Source organism: Panthera leo, chromosome F3 (genome assembly GCF_018350215.1).
Source record: "Panthera leo isolate Ple1 chromosome F3, P.leo_Ple1_pat1.1, whole genome shotgun sequence".
In the NCBI taxonomy this organism is placed as follows: domain Eukaryota; kingdom Metazoa; phylum Chordata; class Mammalia; order Carnivora; family Felidae; genus Panthera; species Panthera leo.
Genome location: NC_056696.1, coordinates 4,140,300 through 4,162,568, shown reverse-complemented (window position 1 = coordinate 4,162,568; position 22,269 = coordinate 4,140,300). Strand labels below are relative to the sequence as shown.

The window sequence follows — 22,269 nt, the reverse complement described above, 5'->3', positions numbered from 1 at the left end:
CCCCACGCTGTCAGCACAGAGCCCGATACGGGGCTTGAACCCACAAGCCACGAGATCATGACCTGAGCCGAAGTCGGATGCTTAACCGACTGAGCCACCCAGGCGCCCCTAAAGGAAACATTTTAAAATACAAGAAGACAAGGAGGTACTGGATAGATTTTTAAGCCATTAAGTTGTATGTTGTGAATCTTCTCTTTCTGATTGTATTCGTTTATAAGCTGTAGGTCTGAACAAACTTAATACTTGCTACTTGGCTAAAGCCAAATGTTATAAATAATCCAGAGTTTCAAAGTTTCTCCAAACAGTCATGAAGCTGGTCAAAACAAAACAAAAAAATGGTGGAGAGGATCAAGGTGACCATTCTCCTTTGTTTGATAATACCGTTTTTTAAAGCTCAAGAGATCAATAAAGCCATACCCGAACCGAAGCCCCTCAGGAGGGTGGCCCCTACGAGGAAAGAGCGGAGTCTTATAGTCAGCTGTGGGTCAGAGATGGACCCCACTAGCCACCAGCCTACAGAGTTACTGTTCACCTCTCTAAGCTCTGTTTCCTCCTCTGAAAATTAGGATACTAACTGCTTTTCTTTTTATCCTTATATATTTTTTCCAAGTAACCTTTTGAGTCCCATGAGTCCCATTTATATCTATTGTTTTCTAATTCTGCATCATCACTGGGGGGAGGAAGGAGAACTTATAAGCAGAAGATGGAAAAGCAACAGAGCCAGAGTAGGCGACAAAGTACTCACGAAAATGGAAGCCGGCGAAAGCTTTCCAAGATAATTAGCTGTTACATTACTGGGCTTCCTTTATTGCCACTTCTAGTCCATTTCCCATCAAGTATTCTTAATTTTTTCTTCACAAAATTAGACAGACTAGTAAAGCACTTGGTCCAGTATTCATTCATTTCTTTTATTTATCTTTTTATTACATTTACAGTCAGTCCTCTATAACCTGTGGTTCATTCTTGTTAATTTTCTCTTGAAATTATTTAATAGTGCTTAGTGAGTGCAGAGTTCTGTTTGTGTCGATGAAAATTTTAGAAAATTTTAGAAGTAGCTACTGGTAGTGGCTGCACACATTGCGAGTGTAATTAATGCCACTGAATTGTTAAAATTGCAGTTACATATTACACTTGCGTATATTACAATTGCAGTTATATATTTCTTAAAGTTAAAAAAAATTAACTAGAGGGGCACCCGGCTGGCTCAGCCGGTGGAGTGTGCAGCTCTTGATTTCAGAGTCATGGGTTCAAGCCCACGCTGGGTGTAGAGATTAGTTACAAATTAAAAAAAAAAAAAAATCTTTAAAAAAAAAAAAGTCTTCGTTTAAATAGAATTAAATAGAGCTAGTAGTACAGGACTGGACCCAGTATTCCTTCCCTTGTTTATTTCACCAGGCTTCTGATACAGGGAACTATCAAAACAGAAGTCCCACCCATATTCAAATCTAACCAGAATGCCAAAAGGTCACCCTTCTCTGACTGCTGCTTTTCATGCCAGTAGTCAAGATGACCCTGTGGGGAAAAGACGATGATCTAGTACATCTTCAGGTATAAATAGTGAAGAAGGGTCTGAGCGCCCCTGTTGTGTCTCCCCCGCTTATAGAACAATTACAGTGGGGGTTACGGTTGAATTCACGTTGTTTTACAACCGAGTGGGGTGTTCCTTCCTCAAATTCATAATGTTTGTTTTCCTACGTAGGTAACACCTGGTGGATGGTGGAAACTATTTACATTTTAAAGTTGTCTTCCCTGTGAAGTTATTTTTAATACGCAATGGTTCCCTTTCCTAAAATTCTGTTGTTACGTAGTGCTGTTTCAAGAAGCTCAAAAGCTATGTACAATTAACAGAACTAATTTGCAGTCCTGTGATGATTCTGAATACTTCCTTCTCCATTCTGAGGAACAGACTTTAATACATTCTGCCTTACTGTGTCAGGAAAAGAGTTTTTTAAAATTTCAAAACTTCTTTTTAATTTTTTCTAAGTTTATGTATTTTGAGAGGGGGGATGGAGACAGAGAACGAGAGAGCATGCACACAAGTGGGGAAGGGCAGAGAGAGAGAGAGAGAGAGGGAGGGAGGGAGGGAGGGAGGGAGAGAGAGAATTCCAAGCAGGCTCTGTGCCTGATGAGGGGCTTGATCCCATGAACTGTGAGATATGACCTGAACTGAAATCAAGAGTCAGAAGTTTAACCAGCTGAGCCACCCAAGCTCCCCAGTACAAACTTCTTTTTAATCCAAACACCATTTCGTGCTCTCAGGAGAATTCTATTAAGGATATCTACTGTGAGTCACAGCTGAGGATACAGTAAAGAATCAGATGAACTTCTGGTTTCATCTTTTGGCGGCTTACTTGGGTAATTTTACCCAAATTGTTTTTTAAATATTTTTCATGCTTCCATACTTTTGTGAGAACATGATTTTTTTTTTAACTTTCGTTTATTTATTTATTTTGAGAGAGAGAGCAAGTGGGGGAGGGACAGAGAGGGACAGAGAATCCCAAGCAGGTTCCCTACTGTCCGCACAGAGCCCCATGTGGGACTCGAACTCCCTAACCGTGAGATCATGACTTGAGCCAAAATCAAGACTCAGACATTTGAGCGACTGAGCCACCCAGGCGCCCCAGAACATGATTTCTTAATAACTAATACTTAAGAACAGTATTTTTCATGCCCTTCGGAGCCACTGTGGCTGGTCTTTCTTCCACGTGCTGTGCTGTCCTTGCGAGTCCTCTGTTCTCTCTTCCAAACCTCTCTTCTCCCATGAGTGACTCTGCCCCTCACAGATTTCCTCACCGCTCGTCACTCTTTCGATCTCTCTGGTTACGGTGGAATGTGGCAGTACCTTTTATCGTCGCCAGGTTTTCCCTCTTTGCTGGTCTCCCTGCTTTCATTCTCTTGCCACTTCTGCATTGCTCTGCTCTGGCTGCCGCTGAACTTGGCTTTGACAACTGCTGCCAGCCCAGCGGGAGTGTTTGCCGTGTCTTTTAAGCAATTAGGTTCATCACATCAAACGAAATAATTTACACAAAATCTCCTACTAGAGACCTAAAAATATCTACACTAATTTGGTTCAAAAATGTAGAGACTGTATAAATGAAACTTTTCTGGGTTCGAGAAGCATTTTTAAATCCAGAATAACTTTGCTCAGTAAAATGATAGCTTAGTATCCAAAGCACTAATATTCTTTCTTTTGTAAAAAAGAGCATGACACACTCTCACCAAAAGTACAACCTGCACTGTTTTTAAAAAGCTTCAAGGGGTGCCTGGGTGGCTCCATCAGTTGAGCATCCGACCAGGCCATGATCTTGCCGTTTGTGGGTTCGAGCCCCACATTGAGCTCTGTGCTGACAGCTCGGAGCCTGGAGCCTGCTTCAGATTCCATGTCTCTCTGCCCCTCCCCTGCTCACGCTCTGTCTCTCTCTGTCCCAACTCGTACTCTGTCTCTCTCTCTCAAAAATAAATAAACATATAAAAAAAAAAGAAAACATAAGAGGCTTCAAAAACATTTATGCTCGTTTCATAAATTTTTAACATAAAAAGTTTACCACATGTACAGGGTCCGTGAGGCAGAGAGAGATTCACTCTCTTGTTCCCTCCTCAGTAATTTTATGTGACTCCTTTTATGCCATGACATTGCAGATACAGTGGCTAAAAATTCAGATGGGGGCACTGCGTATAAAGCCTGCATTTCAACAGTTGTCCGACTGCAAGAGTTATCTGTTTGCTGAATTTGACTATCCCAGTTTGGGGGTGAAAGGTGAAATTTTATTGCAATACTCATAATATTCCAACATGATTATTTTAATGTCAGGACCCAAACTCCCTTTACCCAAGGAGCTTGTAAGTCATTGCCAAGAAATCATTGACTTGCTTGGGTCTGGAACCTGGGAGCACTGTATTATCTTCTCTTGAAACTCTTCAGCTCTTCGCAGCATAAGAAATATTTTATTCAAATTCAAGGTAGCATCATGATCCAACCCCATATTGCTAATAAAAGTCTACTCAGCCTGTAGTAGATTGTTCCATGAGGGAGTGGGGGTGAGGATGGTGTTTGTTTCCTGAATAGGTGACAGTCACAGCAAATATTGGGTACATTTTATGAAAATTAATCTGTCTTTTCACCTTGAAAATAATCATAGTATGTCCTTCAAGAGATTCCCTTTGGGAGCACATTTTAGCAGCATGATACGCCGAATGGAGTAAACCATTCATTTTTCTTCATTAATATGTACCTGTGTAGTCTATTTGTGGGGATGTCGTATGTCCACAAAACTATATTAAATGCTTCAGATACAACTGATACTTGTTTTTAGAAATAATTCAGAATGTGGTAGCCGGGGAGGAAGCCACATTGCCACTTGCTAGGGACTCTAAAAAGTTTTTAATCTGAAAGAGGGCAAAACATGTTCCCTGCTCTGTCTGTATTGGCAACATTTGCTTCGATATCTTCAGGTCTGCCCGTGTCCCAGGAAACAAAATAGGGGAGGACACAACCTAGACCTTTCTGATGGGGAGAATGATGGCAACTCAAAATTGCTGTTGGGCTTATCTTCGGAGAAGCTGTCTAAACAAAGTGACTTTTGTGCAGCCTTCCTGTCTGTGTCTTGGCTAGATCGCTGGCATCGGGGAAGTTAGGCGAAGATGAGCCATCGTGTTAACTCCTTACTGAGTCAGATGGGAGGCCAGGACCAAGCTGCAGCCTTTTATGAAATTGTGTGGCTAGCTGTTCATGGATCCTGGACAAAGGAGCGTTTTAGGAATGTCAATCATGGCTGTTCTGCCCAGAACGGCCCTTCTGGGGGGAGCAGGGCAAATCCAGCTTCCTCCCAATGGAGGAAATGCAGTCTTGCAACCACAGAAGAGGGTTCATGGAAAATGGTTCGTCCAGGATTGATGCCAGAGTCTCCAGAGGCTCCTGACGGTTATCCAGGGATGACCTACCTTTTCTTTGTGCCAGATGGCCTCATCTTTCCCTTTCCTTTTTATCCTGCCCTTGAAGCCTCCTCATTAGTGCGTTACTGCACTTGCTTGTCGGGTCTCTTGCACTTGGCTTCTTCTCTTTTCCACGTAATCATCCTTTCAGTTTACATCGTTACTGCCCCTTCTTGGACTTTTGCAATAGCTCCTTAGTAAGTTTCCCCGTCCCTCGTGTCACCTTGTCTCTCCCTCCAAATGGTCTTATATTTGCACTGTCTAAATTTGGGGTCTCAAACGATACCCCAAGGGGCCAATCAGGTACTAGAAGTAAATTAATGACTTCATCTGTCGAGAGAAGGGGAAGGTCCCCAGGCCTCATCTGGAGGTACCCACCTTCGTAAAACACTGTGGATGCCATCAAGCACAGCTGAGGGTCTGGGTCTAACACAGTCAGTTGAAACCTCTGTTGTGAAGTGGTTTTTTTTGCCCTGTCAGTCTCTTCCCACGACTCCGTTGGCTCCGTAGAAAGGCTGTCTATGTGGCTCGGTATTCAGGACACTTGGTAGCTGGCCCACTCCAGCTTCCCGGCATGCCCCCTGCTGCCCCTTTGCGCTCACCCTGCACTGTGCTCAGTTGGCCTCTGCATCCCAGATGCACTCAGGCCTGGTCACCTCTGATCTTTACCTTCTGTGTTAGGGTGCCTTGGAATGAGGAACCTCCTTTCTACATATTTATTTTTTACTTTTTTTTATGTTTATTTATTTTTGAGAGAGAGAGAGAGACAGAACATGAGCAGGGGAGGGACAGAGAGAGAGACACAGAATCCGAAGCAGGCTCCAGGCTCCGAGCCATCAGCACAGAGCCCCATGTGGGGCTTGAACCCACGGACTGTGAGATCATGACCTGAGCCGAAGTCGGACACTTCACGGACTGAGCCCCCACCAGGTGCCCCATCCTTTCTACATATTTATGTCTTGCTTACCTCAAGATCTAAGTCCGTGCCCTTTTTGTGGGTGGAGTGCCCAGGACAGCGCCTGGCTCCCGGTCGGTCCTCAGTGAATGCTGGCTGCTGCCATTATTCCTTGATCCCTGAGCTCTTTAGTATTTATTCCTTCCAGACTGCTCTGCACCTCAAACAAGGGAGGGGCTTGAGCATCATCCCTCCTGAAGTCCTGTCTAGGACTGTCCTCTTTCTCCATTATCATAGGGCACACAGCAGTCTTCTACAGACTCATTGCAAACTCCTGATGGGTGGGGATCCTGTTAAATACATTTTTGTATTTTCTGCAAAGCCAACACACAGTGTTGTCAATAACAGTCACCTACACAGGGCAAGGTTTTGTTTTTAAACCTAGTTTACTTAGAAAAATAACCTTTAAAAGACATATTTAATTTTGATTATTTTAAGGGAAAAATCTGTTATCCAAATTAAGTATGAGCTAGGTGCTGTCTATATGTAAACTGCTCATCTGTGTATTCATTTTCTCTTTGGCATATTTGTTAAGCGCCTACCATATTCTAGAAACTGAGGACACACCAGTGAACACAGGTCAGGTCCCTGCTCTTGTGAAGCTTACTCTCTAGAGGGAGTGACACATAATAAGTAAGTTCACATAAAAATGAACAACGTAGGGGGCACCTGGGCAGCTCAGTCGATTAAGCTTCTGACTTCAGCTCAGGTCATGATCTCACCGTCCCTGGGTTCCAGCCCTGGGCTGGAGTCGGGCTCTTTGCTGACAACTTGGAACCCGGAGCCTGCTTCAGATTCTGCGTCTCCCTCTCTCTCTGCCCCTTTCCCACTTACGCTCTGTGTCTCTCTCAAAAATAAACATTTAAAAACAATTTAAAAAAACAACGTAGGCTCAGATCTTGGGAAGTGCCGTGTGCTGACATCTCAGCAGGGTGGGGGAGGGAGATAGAGCTGGCCGGCAGGGTGGAGGAAGGCGCTGGGAGAGCCAGTGCAGCTGGGGCGCAGAGAACGGGTTAGAAGGAACCGCAGGGTGTTCCGGGTGAAGAGGAGGCTGAAGCTGGGAACCCGCAGGGCCTCCGGGCCAGGATAAGGAGCTGGAATTGAATTCAAATGGAGGTTGAATGCCATGATTTTGAGCAGCAGGTGTGGCCTGATCTGCTTCCTGGCTGCTCCGTGGAGACTCGAATGTCCGGGGGCGGGGCCAAAGAAGGGAGACCGGTCAGGTTAGTGGCTTGGTTGAGGTGAGAAGCAGTGCAGGGTCGGGTCAGGGTAGCAGGGGGGTGTGGTGAAGGTGCACTTTTGAAGGAGAACAGACAGGACTCGCTGATAGAGTAGATTCGGGTGGGGCTGGAAGCAGCAGTTTGGAGGGGAAGAAAATCAAGTGTTTTGGAGTCTGTTTATTTCAACAGTTGACTGGGGGTTAAGAAGTGGAGTGGTTCTTGACATTCTTACCATTTCTTTTCCTATTCTGTACTTATTAAAGCGTCCTGTTATGCAAACAAAAACAAATTACAAAAACACGAGGTAGTGCCTTACCTAGAAACTCAGAGACATTGTAAAACTCCTGTTTTTATTTTTTAAAAAAGCCTTTTTCCTTTCAAAACCACTCTTCTAAAGTTCAACATTGACCTGCTTCATCATTATTTTGTTCCTCTTTTGTTTTTTGTTTTTTTTTTTTAACGTTTATTTATTTTTTGACAGAGAGAGACAGAGCATGAGTGGAAGGGCAGAGAGAGGGAGGGAGACACAGAATCGGAAGCAGGCTCCAGGCTCCCAGCTCTAAGCACAGAGCCCGACGCAGGGCTCGAACCCACGATCCGTGAGATCATAACCTGAGCCGAAGTCGGACACTTAACTGACTGAGCCACCCAGGCGCCCCGATTCTGTTCCTCTTTTTTGCGCTGCCCACATCGCACTGTTCTAACGCACGTCCTGGGATAGGAGGTCACCATTGTGTTCTTCCTGGATGATGGCTTTCCTCCATATAGCTGCCTCCTCCTGCTCCAGCTGTGACTTGTTACATTACTTTGCTGTATTAGAAGCCATGACATTAATCTACTTGCAGATTAATTGCACGACCCAAAAGATCTTTCATCCACCCATCTCCTCCCCCATGTCTCTAAATCAATGGATTTGGCCATTAGTTTAAGTATCTCTTAATTGGGGTGATGTGTAAGATAAGGATTTGTTGCTAGAGATAGAAAATACTCTCGAAAGACCAAAGCACCTGATTAGGTTTATTTGAAAATCCTGTTCATCTCACTTTAATTGTAATATGTAACAGACTATATGCAGCCAAATTTTAATAGCCCTAGAAAATAAGATCTTTTCATGTAAAGGAAATGGCAGGAGGTTTAATGAGTGTGTATTCAAACTCTGCCGGTAACTGGTGCTACAAGGTAGGCGGGTTAGGTTAGCTGTCTGAGCATGGCCTGTTTTGTAAAAGGGGACCAATAACTCCTACGTAACGGAGTTGGGAAGACTGTGTACAGATTCACTGAATTATGCCTCTTATTACATAAAGTGTCCCGATTCACAAAATAAGGGTTCTTGTTATGGAGCCCAAGTCTAAAGGAACAGGCAGGGAACGTTGCTTACTCCTTCGGTGAAAGTGGCATTGAAGCTGACACGTGCTTCTAGAGTGAAATCACTGGCACTTAAGCTACTTATGATTTGCCAATATGATTTGTGAATGTTAATTCTCAAGTTAGAAACCGTGTGTTCCTGCTCCAGATTCACCAGCCTTGAAGTTCTGGATTGAGCAAGCCCATATCACTAAAAGAATATTATTTGGTATCTGTTTTCTCCTTTAATCTCGTGAGGAGGCAGTTTAACGGGAAGGCCTCTCTGAGTGTTTTTCTTGTCACGTTAGGATTTACTGTGCCAGGAGAGTTGCAAAATAAATTTATTTGTTCGACTAGCTAATTCTTAAAACGCTCTGTGGGCTGATCACTGATATTTGAGGGGAAGTGCAGAAGAACTATTTATTTGCAAATATACAGACTAGGCCAGATGGATGTCTTGTTTTGTTTTTGTCCTTAATTCTGCACTTATTCATAGAGCACCACCAGTGACAATTACATTAATTACAGCGTAGACATTCCTTTTGTTCTCAGTGGAAGCGCTGTTCTATTTTGGCTGGATAGGAAAGGAATTTGGTAATTGAAGTGGGAAACTAAATTTGGTTCTTAAAGCTTTATTTTTTCAAGATTAAGAAATTAACCTTTTTAATGCCGACATTATGGAAAAGAGGGGGGAAAAGGCATACAAACTTTTTTTAGGGGAGTTTGGAGAAGACACATTTCTTGGTGTCCGAAATCAACTTCTCTACCTGCTTCGAAACACTTGGCAGTCTTTTGAGTGAGACCCCAAACTAAGACCCTGACCTTGTTTTGGCTTACTTGACTTTGTACCATTAATTTTTTTTTTTTAATGTTTATTTATTTTTGAGAGAGAAAGAGTGTGAGCAGGGGAGGGGATGAGAGAGAGGGAGACACAGGCGGCTCCTGGCTCTGAGCTGCCAGCACAGAGCCTGTCGTGGGTCCCGAAGCCACAGACCTTGAGATCATGACCTGACCTGAGCTGGAGTCAGACGCCTAACTGACTGAGCCACCCAGGTGCCCCGACTTGGTACCAAAAAAGACTAAAAAAAAAAACTCTGCCAAAGTTGTTTCTTAAACTTGTTATGTTTGACTGCCTTGGTGTGGGAGGTAGAATTTCTGTGCTGGGGGTAGATTCTAAGACCCCTGCCCCAAACTCTTGCCAGAACAGAAAGGACCACACCCACCTGTCTTCAGAGTTTCCCCCTTGGCCTGTGTCTCCTGCACCTAAACTTGGTCCTACCATCCCTTGCTCTGTATCTGTAGACTACAGGACTACAGGGCAATTGGAAAAGAAAGATCCCTGGAGAAGGTCCCTCAGCAAGACTGAAAGGAAATAATGGAAGAGGGCACACTCCCTCACTTCAGACGCTGGGGCCGGCCTGCTGAAAGAAACAGGTTTTGGTGGGAGAGAAAAAGGAAAAGAAAGTATAAGGTGTGGTTAGATTTTTAGCCAAGAATTAAGGGTTGGGTGGTGGAGGGTGTCAAAACAAAAATGTTGGCCCATCTCACACAACTGTAATTTCTTCCCTCTTCCAAAAATCTGCCAAAGTTCACCGCCACCCATAGTAAATAAGGAGCGGGGAGCCAGTTAAGGAAGGCTTGCATTACTTACCTGGGTGACTTCCGGGCACATACTCCAGATTAGGCCAGGCGGGGGCTGAGGTAGCGACCTGACAGCCGGTGCACCATGGCTGGCTGCAGGGTCTCAGAAGCACATCTGTGTCTTTCCAGAGGATGTCACCTTGAGTTTCACCTCATCTTTCAACATACTTTTATTCATATTCACTGTCTTTTGATTTATGATTTGAGTCTGTTTCTTGAATTGATAGATTCAAAATTCATATCACAAAGATATAAAGGTAACGGTAATGCCATTCTGGGGCTCATCCTCACAATTCTTTTTTTTTTTTTTTTTTTAACGTTTATTTATTTTTGAGAGAGAGAGAGAGACAGAGTGTGAGTGGGGGAGGGGCGAGAGAAAAAGAGAATCCGAAGCAGGCTCCAGGCTCTGAGCTGTCAGCATAGAGCCCGACACGGGGCTTGAACTCATGAACCAGTGAGATCATGATCTCGGCCAGAGTCTGGCGCTCAACCAACTTAGCCACCCAGTCGCCCCCCCCCCCCCCACAATTATTCTTAATACGATTGTTTTTTCCCTGGTAGTTAAAGCGACTTGAAAACACCTATGGTGAGTGAATTCACTGTTGGTAATTGTACGACTTTATTTTATGCAGACAATAGATAGTGAATGAGTCTATGAAAATTCCCTTATTTTTTTTTACATTTACTAAAAATAAAAACATCAGTGATACATCATTGGTAGTAATATGGCCATTAAAACTAGTTTCCATTTTCCATTTCTCGCTCTTCAGAAACTTCTCGGTTTCAACATGGTACTTGTAAAATCATTTTTCTTTGTTGCATAAAGGGGCTCTTTTAACGTTGTATAAAGGGATGTTTAATGTCATTGCTTTCTAAAGAAACATTTGAAAGACCATTCTTTCGCATGTTTGTACTTTCCATTTTAATGTCACTAAAGTGCTTCAGTTTTCTCAGAAGAAAGACATCATCTGAAATACCCATTTCCTATAAAAAGATTAAATTGCTAACATTGATTTTTTTTTTTTTTTCTTTTTGAGATAATGGTTTCTGTAGACCCACGTTCAGGGAAGCTCAGAGATTATATTGAGTTATTTGGCCCTAAAAGCCTTGAGTTATAAAAAGAACGAACAGAATCAGTAGTATTTATGCATAGCACATTAGCAGAGATGGCTGGCTGGAACTGGAAATCGTATTAAGGATTCTATGCCATCGATCAGATAAATGACGTGACTGGCAGTCCTCAGCCTCCAGTGACCTGACACCAGCAAGGTATCATCTGGCAACACGCTGACATCTGCAGTGTTAGGCCCACAATGCCCACCTGTGTCATCACCTGCAGCCTGTCCAAGCAGGCCAGCTCACAAGTTCACTTCTTTGAATCAACCTGCTGCTTGGAGGGGGGCTGCCTCTGCTTCCCAGTCTGGCTCTACCAACCGATCCCCTTCTCCCTATACCGCGGAACCTCTTTAACTCCTAAATGGCAAGAGTTTTTGCTTTTGTCTTTGTTCCCAAATAAGGGGTGGGGAGGAGGCAGGAGAGGGGTCTCCAGAGGAAAGCAGAGGCAGCTTAGAAAGGAGTTGGGGTGGGGGGGACAGGAGATACTAGCAAACTCCAAATATTAAACATTTGAGACTTCAGGCCACTCAGTTCCGCTGTCATAGCAGCCCTACACTGTGTGTGGGTGAATCGGCTTGACTGTATCCTGATTCAGTGTTATTGACAAAAAAAAGGCAGGGGCCTTTGGCCCGCCACCCATAGTTTGCCAAACTCTGTATATGCCAAAGTACACATCCCTGGGAAACTGGCTCTGAGATGTTCCAGAAGAGAAGCCCTTAATATATTTTGGGCAGCAGAGCATCATTTTATAAATAACATAGTTTCGCAGAGGGACTGAGCTTAGCACTCATTTTGATGTTAAAAGTTGGCATCGGGGCACCTGGCTGGTTCAGTCCATAGAGCATTCAACTCTCAGTCTCGGGTTCCTGAGTTCATGGCATCAAATATATTTTGAGTCTCACACGTTCATTTCTTTTTTTAATGTTTGTTTATTTTTGAGAGCGAGCACAAGCAGGGGAGGGGCAGAGAGAGGGGGAGACCCAGAATCCGAAGCAGGCCCCAGGCTCTGAGCTGCCAGCACAGAGCTGGATGTGGGGCCCGAGCCCACAAACTGTGAGATCATGACCTGAGCCGAAGTTGGGCGCTCCACCGACTGAGCCACCCAGGCGCCCCTCACATGTTCATTACTTAAAAACTGCTGGTGAGTGAAAAACGAAGTGTTGGACCATCAGCCTCTGTTACAAAACAAAACCCAGCACTCGTGACTAAGCAGACAGGGGCCGTGAGTGATCATCTCACACACACCCTGCCTGGAACATGGAGCTAAGAGCCGTGCCGGGCCCAGTCCCTTGCACCCTGCATCAGGTCCCCCGGCCCTGGGAGTGGTTGGGGGCTGTGTTTTCACACGTGTGTATTTGGCAGTCATCTGCATAAAGTAAAAGCGTTATTATAACGATTCTGATGATCAGTTGTGATTTTTTTTTTCCGTAGGAGTTGGATAAACCTACCATAGAAATGCAAATACCTGTTGGATGGAATTAGACTTTTTACCGTTACATGTAAACTCTCTCTGACAGGTTGTTCCTGCAGAAGGACTGGTCTCTATATTAAAGAAGAGGAATGATAGTGTAGGAGGCCATCCCGCCCAGATGCAGCAGAAACCATCGAAACGAAGAGTGAGGTTCCAGGAAATAGACGATGGCTTAGATCAAGGTAAAGCACCCGGGCTCCCTCTAGCACGGAGCTGGCTCTTGGTGTCGCTTGAAAGAGTGGGTCAGACGTGGTAGTGTGTTTGGTAATAGGATTTGTAAAAGGACACACGTACTTAGTCACTTTATATTCTGTAAAGAAACACGTGGAATCAAGCAATCATCACCTCTTCCCTCATTCCTGAACCTTTTGTTCAAATAAGTGAGCAAGCAAGTTGTAAAATTCAACGCATGGTCTCCCTGTCTCACAGACCGTGTGTTTGGAGCTCATTTTCAATTTCCTGTTTTACACGTTTTTTTAAATTATTTTAAAAATTTTTTTTTAACATTCATTTATTTATTTTTGAGAGAGAGAAAAAGCACGAGTGGGAGGTGTGCAGAGAGAGGGAAAACAAGAATTCCAGTCGGGCTCCACGCTGTCAGCACACAGCCCGACATGGGGCTCGAACTCGTGATCTGTGAGATCATGACCTGAACTGAAATCCAGAGTCAGACACTTAACGGACTGAGCCACCCAGGTGCCCCCAATACTTTATTTATTTATTTTTTTAAGTGAGCCTGCTATTGTCTTTTTTTTTCAGGGGCAGTTAATACTCCTTTTTTGTAGGTCTGAGAAATGTTTATGGGTTACAAATATATTCCCTGGTGATTTTTTTCTTGGCTCGATAGAAGTGCCTCTGGACGGCGCGTTTACACTGTTGCTGTTGTTTACTTTTCCCTCCTGGGCTTGTATTTAAGGTAGTTGCTAGGTTTACGGAAGGCCTAGGTAAATAAGGATGGAGGAAATATAGCCAAGAAGCTGTCGTTGTGTTTCTCAAGTTTATAAAACAACTGCATTGTTACGAATAACAGTGTAAGCATGCCTTCCAAGTATGACATAAAGGGATAGCGATAGAGGTTTCTAGAGTTTTACAATAGAAAGCTTCTAATTTACACTTACAGAGGAACCTCAGAAATAATCTGTTCCCATCCCTCATTTCACCTCTGCACCTTGCTTGTAACTACCCGAGTCTTCACTGGATATAGTGCTACGCTCTGCATGAATGACACTGAATCGTTGCTTACCAGGAGGAGCCCTGGATTTACAGATGACATTCATTCGTCCGCACTCAGTGGCCATCTCGTCTCTAACCAGGCCACTCCGCTGGTGCCTTGTGGCCCCCAGGGTGACTGTGCCTCTCTAAACAGTTTCAGTGCGTGTTGATAAAACAAACAGGACAGGTGTTTAAAAATATACTGCGTTTAAGTGTTTATATATAAATATATATGATCATGAAAAAGACATGGAAGTACATGCATCAGATTGTTCATATAGATGAGGGGGTGGGAGAGCATGATGCTAAAAAACAGAAGAGATGGTGAAAAAAATTGAACTGAGCAAAAAAACAAAAACCCCAAGAGATACATTAATGATATTCTAGTTATTCGTGTGTCTAAAAATATATTTGCATATATATAAATTATTAAACCTATTGATTACTAAAATTGATTAAACTATAAATTTGTAAATCACAGAACAACATAGTTACATAATCGTGTTTATATGGGGGCGCCTGGGTGGCTCGGTCAGTTAAGTGTCCAACTCTTGGTTTGAGCTCTGGTCATGATCTCACAGTTTGTGAGTTCGAGCCCCCCATCAGGCTCCATGCTGACAGGGCAGCTCCTGCCTGATATTCTCTCTCTTCTTCTCTCTCTGCTCCTCCCCCACTCGCTCTGTCTCTCTCTCATAAATAAATAAACTTTAAAAAAATGATAATTCTATTTATATAAAAATTCTGAATCTGTGTCTTTCATCTGAAAGGAGACACATCATATTTGAGTGTTTGCCTCTAGGGTAGGAAGGGAATATGCCTGAGTAGGTGAAACATGTTCGATATTTTTGGATTTGAATTTTACAGGAAGAATATCTTCACTTGTTACTGTAAAGTCCTTCAAATAAAGTCGATTTGGTTTATGATAAGTTTTATAAAATTTGGGGGTTTTTTCATCATAAAAATAATATATGCTAACCATGAAAAAACTCCTACAGTAATGAAGTAAAACAATGTCCAATCTTCCAACCTTCCCTTGAGGGTTTCTCCCAAGGATTGATTGAAGTTTCTTACCATCTTTGCAGGATACATTCTGTATATATGTGTGCACACATGTATATACACACCAACACACATTTTTGTTCTAATACAAATGGGTTCATTATATACTGTTCTGTCGCTTCTTTTTAATTTAACCATCAATCTTGGATATCTTACTATGAGAGAACATATTAAATTTACTTCATTCTTATAAACAATTGCATAGTATTTCATTATATGAACGTCCATGATTATTTAACTGGAATAACAGAGTCATTCTCAACTTTTGTTATAACAGACTTTGCCAGACTTTGAATGTGCCCGTAAATACGCTAGTGTGTGGTGCAAATCTGTGAGCTGATTCCTAGAAATTAATTTGTTGGACTGAGTGATAGGGTCCAGCTGGCCTGAGACAGTCCTGGTTTACACCTGTTCTCCCAGCTTCTTTCCCCACTCTCTCTTGCCGTCAAACATGTCCCGTCAGGAGGATAAATTAATTTCAAGTTTTAACGGATACTGCCAAATTACCTTCCAAGAAGGTTCTGGTACACCCTCATCGTGCTGATCATACAACTTTTTAGTCTTACTCCAAAATTAAAAATTTTTTCTTTAATCATAAATGATCATTAAGACTTTCAACCAAAGGATAGTTATTTTCTTCAATATAGAGAGACTTGTATGGACATTTGTATTAAAAACCAACCTGCTAGTCGTTTTTTTTTTCTAATGTTTATTCAATTTTTGAGAGACAGAGTGCAAGCAGGGAGGGGCAGAGAGAGAGGGAAACACAGAATCCAAAGCAGACTCCAGGCTCTGAGCTGTCAGCACAGAGCCCGACGTGGGGCTCTAACTCACAGACCGTGAGATCATGACCTGAGCCGAAGTCAGACACTTAACTGACTGAGCTACCTAGCTACCCCCCAACCTGCCAGTTATTAAGCAAAGTAAAAAGAAATCACCCTACTAGCTAGAACATTGCTGTTCCACGAAATGATAAGAGTAAAATTGAGTAATTAAGATGCAAAAGTGATCTCCCTTGAAGACGTTTTTTATTGTTTAATATCAAATTGACATTGCTTTACGGTGGACTCATGATGTGAACTCCAAAGATGGTGTAACATCGAGGTGGTAAGTTGCACCCTAAAATAATGCTATGATCACATCGGAGAAGTACTGTCCTTCTTTTCTTTTTTAATGGAAGTGGTCATATTCATCGTATAAGTGAGCTAGCTTTCATTTTAGCGCTGACAGGCTCCACAAGTATCTTTGTGGTGACTAATAGGCGGGTCCTGTGGAGCCCTCAGGAGCACTGGCTTCCTGTCAGTGACTCCGCCTGTAGAGGCCCACTATTGACCAGAAACGTCTTGAGAAGACCTCAGATGCTAGGATCTCAATTCTGAGCCAGTGTAACCTTACTCTCTTCTCACGTTTGCAGATGAAGTTGGAGGTGGTTCCTGTATTTTACTGGTCTTGCTGTGCATAGCAACGGTTTTCCTTAGTGTCGGAGGAACTGCGTTATACTGCACTTTTGGTGACAGGGAGTCACCCGTTTGTACGGACTTTGCAGACAACATGGACTTCTATTACACTAAGTTCCTGCAGGGAATGGCGGAACTTAAACACTGGATCTACCTCTCCTAGCAGCACTCCAGAGGCACGGGCGTGCTGGCAGTGAGAATCAAAGAGCGAACCTTTCTAAGCAGCTTTTATTTTAGGAGTTCTGTAACACGCGTCCCCTTCCCCCAGCGAGGAACCCTGGACATCAGCAGCAGCAGCTTTAAATGGCAACACAGAGGGACTCTCAGAATAATCTGCATACTGAGCAGATGTCGGTCTGAGCATTGTGGATGGAAGGAATGGCCTTTGGAGAGCATGTGCCCTCCTCCATGCCGCTCCCTGGTGTGGTGAACTACACCGAGCAGAATTAAAAGGGCCGTGTTGGAGCCCCACCATTTTTAGCTGCCTTGTTCAAGCTAATGGTTATAACCAAGGACGCTTTTGGTTTACATTTGTTGGTCCAAAGACATTGCTTCCAGCCATCACGCAATAAGTTTGTGTATAATCAAGAGGAGTTACCTTACAGCTTCATTGTCTTTTTTTTGGTTAACCTTGGGCGCTGTGTAATCTAGGCTTTGTGCGTTAATGCCACATTCCGTTCTCCATTTGTGAAATGATTGTGTGCGTGCGTGTGTGCACACGTGGGTGCGTGCATGTGTGTTTCAGACAGTTATCACGAGCAGATACCCAGCACAGACTCACAAAGGTTATCTTGACTTTAACCTGACCTTAGATGTGCAGGCGCAGATACAAGGCATAACTGTGGAACAGATGAGTTGTAGAAATCTTGGCCTTGAAATTAGAAACCGTGACCAATAGGTGACAGTTAATTTGATTAACTAGCCAGAATTTAATCACAGGCCTGAAGGTAAAGAGTTAAAACTAAAGAACTCCTGCCGAGTGTCAGGCGCCCAGCTTCATCATGGATTCACTGCTTCCTGAAGTATGATGAATACTGGCCTCCGTTCTCAGTAGGTGAGCACCTACCATTACGTTCTGAGGATCTAAGAATCAGAATAGAGATAAAGGAGATACTAATTCCTGCTCTAGATGCTTCAATTCTGGTCACATGTAGGATAAACTGACACCTTGGCAAATGAAATGAAATTATGATACATAATTCAGTATTAACAAATCCCGCAGTCAGGTGTTTGAATGTGCATTCATATCATGGGCTTGATTGAGACCCGGTTATGGGGTCATTAAGCGAAAATCCAATCAATCCTATCTTAAATAAGTGTCTGATTTTTGTTTAAGTCCGTCAGTTTGGTGGCATTTCCTTTTGTAAGGTACAGCGGTCTAACATTTAGAAAGTCTTGCTTTGGCTTTTTATATCCTAGGCAGCATTTGAACAGAAACAAAACACATGAATTATAGTTTTTTAGCAAGTGATCATTATTTCTTGTTTATTTGTTAGGATCGTTTGAAAGAAAAAGGGAGAAATTACTTTCTAGTTGTTACTGGCTGGTACAGTACCTCCCTTGGTATTTCTGCTAATTTATTTAGATTATATGAATTTTAAAGGGCTTTTTATATGAGTTGGAAGTGTGTTGTTGAGCATGCATTCGGTTTTCCAATGCTAGATATTTAATTGCTATGTACTTAGTGTTTTGATTTTCTATCCTTTCAGTTCAGTGTATTTTTAGGACTGTTAATTTTTAAATTGATGTTTTATTTTCACTTAATAATACTGTTGGACTTATCTCTATCATGTCGCCATAAACTGTAATATTTTCAAGGATTATAGATTAAAGATATTTATTTAGAAGTGTACATGATACTGAAATTTAGATTCGTTATACCTAAGGCTGATTTTATTAGAAGATTATTTTAATGTTCTATTATAAATTTTAAGAATTTGTATTCAGATTGTATGTAAAATATGTAAAATGTTGATGGTACTATCTTTCGTGGTTCTACAAGAGACATTCACAAAGTCTACTGTGAAGGGCATCCCCATCATAGACAAACCTCTTCTGTTTAACCCTCATGATTTCTACTTACAGGAATTCAGTGATGGTGATTTCTGCCAGTTTTATGTCAAGATAAGTCAGAATTTCCCTCCTCTTCACCTCTGTTAGGTCACTGTCGAAGTCCTAAATAATCCGTAGTGTCATATTTGCCTAAAGGCCACCAGGGCCACTGTAAGACCCCCATCAGGGTCTTACACTGATCTCACAAGGAGGTGCAAAGACGGAAACAATACCCAGTTCTAGAGAAACCATGTGTGTCCTCACCGCTTCCTGGGGGTCTGGGGGTGAGGTGAGCCCAGGAGCATCCTGATATCTTGACTTAAAATAAGCATGAAATCTCAACTAGAGAAATTAGGGCAACTTTGAAAAATGTAGCAGTCATTTATTGCATGAATTGGACTAATTCCGCCTGGTGACGAAAAACCTGTTGTCTCACGCGTGAAAAATTCATTCCAGTTTTACTCTAATGTGATTTTTTCTGTCATTGGCAAGTGCTGACAACCATTTGTAACTAATCTTCCTTAAAGACTGTGTTTGAGGGTAACAGATCAAGCTTGTAATTTAAAATTACACCAACAGAGTGTCTCAGAGAGTTTATTTGAACCCCGGGGTGCTGAGAAAAACAGCTTTAATGTGACAATAAAACGCTTTGAGAAATTGGTCTGCCCCCCAAGTGGATGGCTGCCTATTTGGGGACGTCTGCTAGGTCCCTGCGGAAAAGCTCTTCTGGTTCTAAAACTCCTCCCCTATCTGCCTGACACAGTAATTGAAATTTACTCTAAGAACTTATTCCTTCAGATTTAAAAATCAAAATCCTCTGAGCTGCAAAATTGTGTGTTATGGTAAAAAGAATTTGAAATGTGAAGGTAGGTCTTATTTTGAAAGGCCAGGTGTGAATTGGGTCATGCTGGGGGGGCAGGGTGTGGAAAGAGGGACGGTCTGCAAAGAACAAAGAAATCCTCTAACTGTTAACCTGCTTTGCTGAGACTGGCTTGGCAGCCACCCAGCTCAAAGAGAGGCTAGTTTTTGTCTTCCCACTAACATGACCTGCATACCTCTTGTTTATTTCTGTGGATTTAATGAATATTAACGCACCTTTGTGTGCTTTGAGCAGTTTATACAGCGTTTTCACGTCCATTCATTTGCTGGTTCCATCAGGAAACACACACCCCTCACTACAGGTCTTGGGTCTCCCAAATCCAACCTGTTTTCTATTCTGCCTCCATGCCTCCACCGTCCAAAAGAACGAGAGCAATCTAGGGTTTACGGCACAAATTCTAGTGCCATCTGCTATTTTAACAACCTCAAAGATAAAACATTTATTGAGCGTCATGCACTAACCCTGTAAAAGCTACAGCAAGTGAAAATTTTCCTGAATGATTCTAGTACGATTTAAATCTCTCTGGGTTTAGGGTGCTGAGAGAAAAGGTTAACTGTTCACGCTGGTTCTAACAGGAGTTACTCCTAAATTCAACTTTTTCCCTGTTGCCCTGAGATTGGAACCGTGAACGGTGTTTTTATCACTGTCTGTACCTTGACAAACATTTGGATGCTTGCGGTGTGTGCCTGGAACTGAGCTGGGGGCTGGAGCTCCAGAAGCAAGAAATCCTATCAGCTTAAACGGGGTGCCTGGGTGGCTCAGTCGGTTAAGCGTCCAACTCTTGGTTTTAGCACAGGTCGTGATCTCATGGCTTGTGAGTTCAAACCCCACATCGGGCTATCGGGCTCTGTGCTGACAGTGCGGAGCCTGCTTGGGATTCTCTCTCCTTCTCTCTCTCTTTGCCCCTCCTACACTCTCTGTCTCCTGCTCACAATAAATAAATTAAAATTAAAAGAAAAAAAATTTAGTGTCTGGTGAGGTTCATGCATTTGTGAAGGAAGAATCAAAATGCAGAAATTAAGGATCATGCCTCCCATGGGAGTAGAAACTTGGATTCATTCTTTCCCACCAAGCATCATGCACCATAAGGAATAAAAGTAAAATTCTGTCTAGGCATCCTTCACAGCACTGTGATATACAGGAATCTTTTCTCACAGCCAACGTTCTAGTAACTATGACTTTTCACTTCTAGTTAGAATTTGTGGCATTAATAGCTGGTGGGCTTTCTGGCAACGGAAATCTTCCTCAGCAAGAGCCAGACTTCAAAGTCTGCAGAGCCCTGAACAGCGCAAGTGAAGACCTCAAAAAACTCTGGGTCCAGATGCTTCCTCAGTAAATTCTGTCAATCATTTAAGCAAGAAATAACACCTATCCTACAAAGCACCTTGGAAAGAAGAATATGCCTGCCAGTTTGTTTCATGGGACCAATGTTACTCTGAGACCAAAACCAGGCAATAAGAGAGCCAAAGACCAAGGTCACTCGTGAACTTAGACATGAAATCCTTACCAAGTATTAGTAGATCCAATCAAACAATATACACAAAAGATGATAGAGCATCACGACCAGTTGAGATTAATCCCAGGAATACAATGTTTTCACATTCAAAAATCACTCCATACAACTCCCCATTCTGACAAACTGAGAAAAACCATATTGTCGTAGCAATAAATGCATATAATTCATACACCATCCATGATAAGAACTTTCAGCAAACTAAGATTTCCTTAACTTGATCAAGGGCATTTCTGAAAAGCCCACAGCTAATATCAAATACCTAATGGAGAAAGACCAAATGCATTTCTTCCTCAGGTCAGCAGCAAGGCAAGAAATAAAATGCAATACCAATTAGAAAGGAAGAGGGGAGCCTGGGTGGCTCAGTGGGTTGAGCGTCTGATTTCAGCTCAGGTCAGGATCTTGCAGTTGACGAGTTTGAGCCCCACGTCGGGCTCTGTGCTGACAGCTCAGAGCCTAGAGCCTGCTTCTGATTCTGCCCCTCTCTCTGCCCCTCCCCCGCTCATGCTCTGTCTTTCTCTGCCTCAAAAATAAAGATAAACGTTTAAAAAAAATTTTGTTTTTTAGAAAGGAAGAAGTAAGAGGCACCTGGGTGGCTAAGTTGGTTAAGCGTGGGACTCTTGATCTCAGCTCAGGTCTTGATCTCAGGGTCATGGGATCCAGCCCTGAGTTGGGCTCCACGCTAAACATGGAGCCTGTTTAAGATTCTCTGCCTCTGCCCCTTTCCCCTGCTTGTACTCTCTCTCCTGGAAAACAATTAAATTTGGGCACATGGGAGACTCAGTAGGTTGAGCATCCAACTTCGGCTTGGGCCATGACCTTGCAGTTTGTGGGTTCAAGCCCCGCATTGGGCTCTGCTGACAGCTTAGAGCCTGGAGCCTGCTTGGGATTCTGTCTCCCTCTCTCTGACCCTCCCCCGTTCATGCTCTGTCTCTCTCTGTCTCAAAAATAAATAAACGTTAAAAAAAATTTTTTTTTAAATCAATAGTATTTCTAGGTACTAGCAATGAACAATTGGAACATGAAATTAAAAATTCATGAATAAATGAATAAAAATTCACTTCACCCGTAATAGCACCAAGAACATAAACTCAAATTTAACAAAATGTGTGCAAAACCTGTGCAACGAAATCTCTAAACCATTGCCGAAAAAAAGAGAAGACCTAATAAATGAAGAGATGGAGATCTGCTGGTGCATTAGAGGACTTGGTGATGTGAAGACGTTTGTTCCCCCCAGATCGATCCACAGACCTGACACCATTTCAATCAAAGTTCCAGCAGTGTTTAGAAGCTAACAAGCTTTTTCAAAATTCGTGTAGGGATGCAAGTGACTTGGAAAATCGCCAGTGAAACTGTTAGGACAGGGGCACCTGGGTGGCTCAGTCGGTTGAGCATCCGACTTCGGCTCAGGTCGTGA

At 42.9% G+C, this 22,269-nt stretch overlaps 1 protein-coding gene across 3 annotated transcripts in view; it reads left to right on the top strand.

Moving 5' to 3' along the window:
- Positions 1–17,011, top strand: part of CNST (consortin, connexin sorting protein) — a 115,726-nt gene extending 98,715 nt beyond the window's left edge. For all 3 annotated transcript variants that reach the window (XM_042924462.1, XM_042924464.1, XM_042924463.1), the window contains 2 exons: positions 12,726–12,861; positions 16,365–17,011. In XM_042924462.1, the coding sequence (XP_042780396.1) occupies positions 12,726–12,861; positions 16,365–16,570 (342 nt within the window). In that variant the 3' untranslated portion in view covers positions 16,571–17,011. The remainder of the gene's footprint in view (positions 1–12,725; positions 12,862–16,364) is intronic.
- Positions 17,012–22,269: the final 5,258 nt, after the last annotated feature.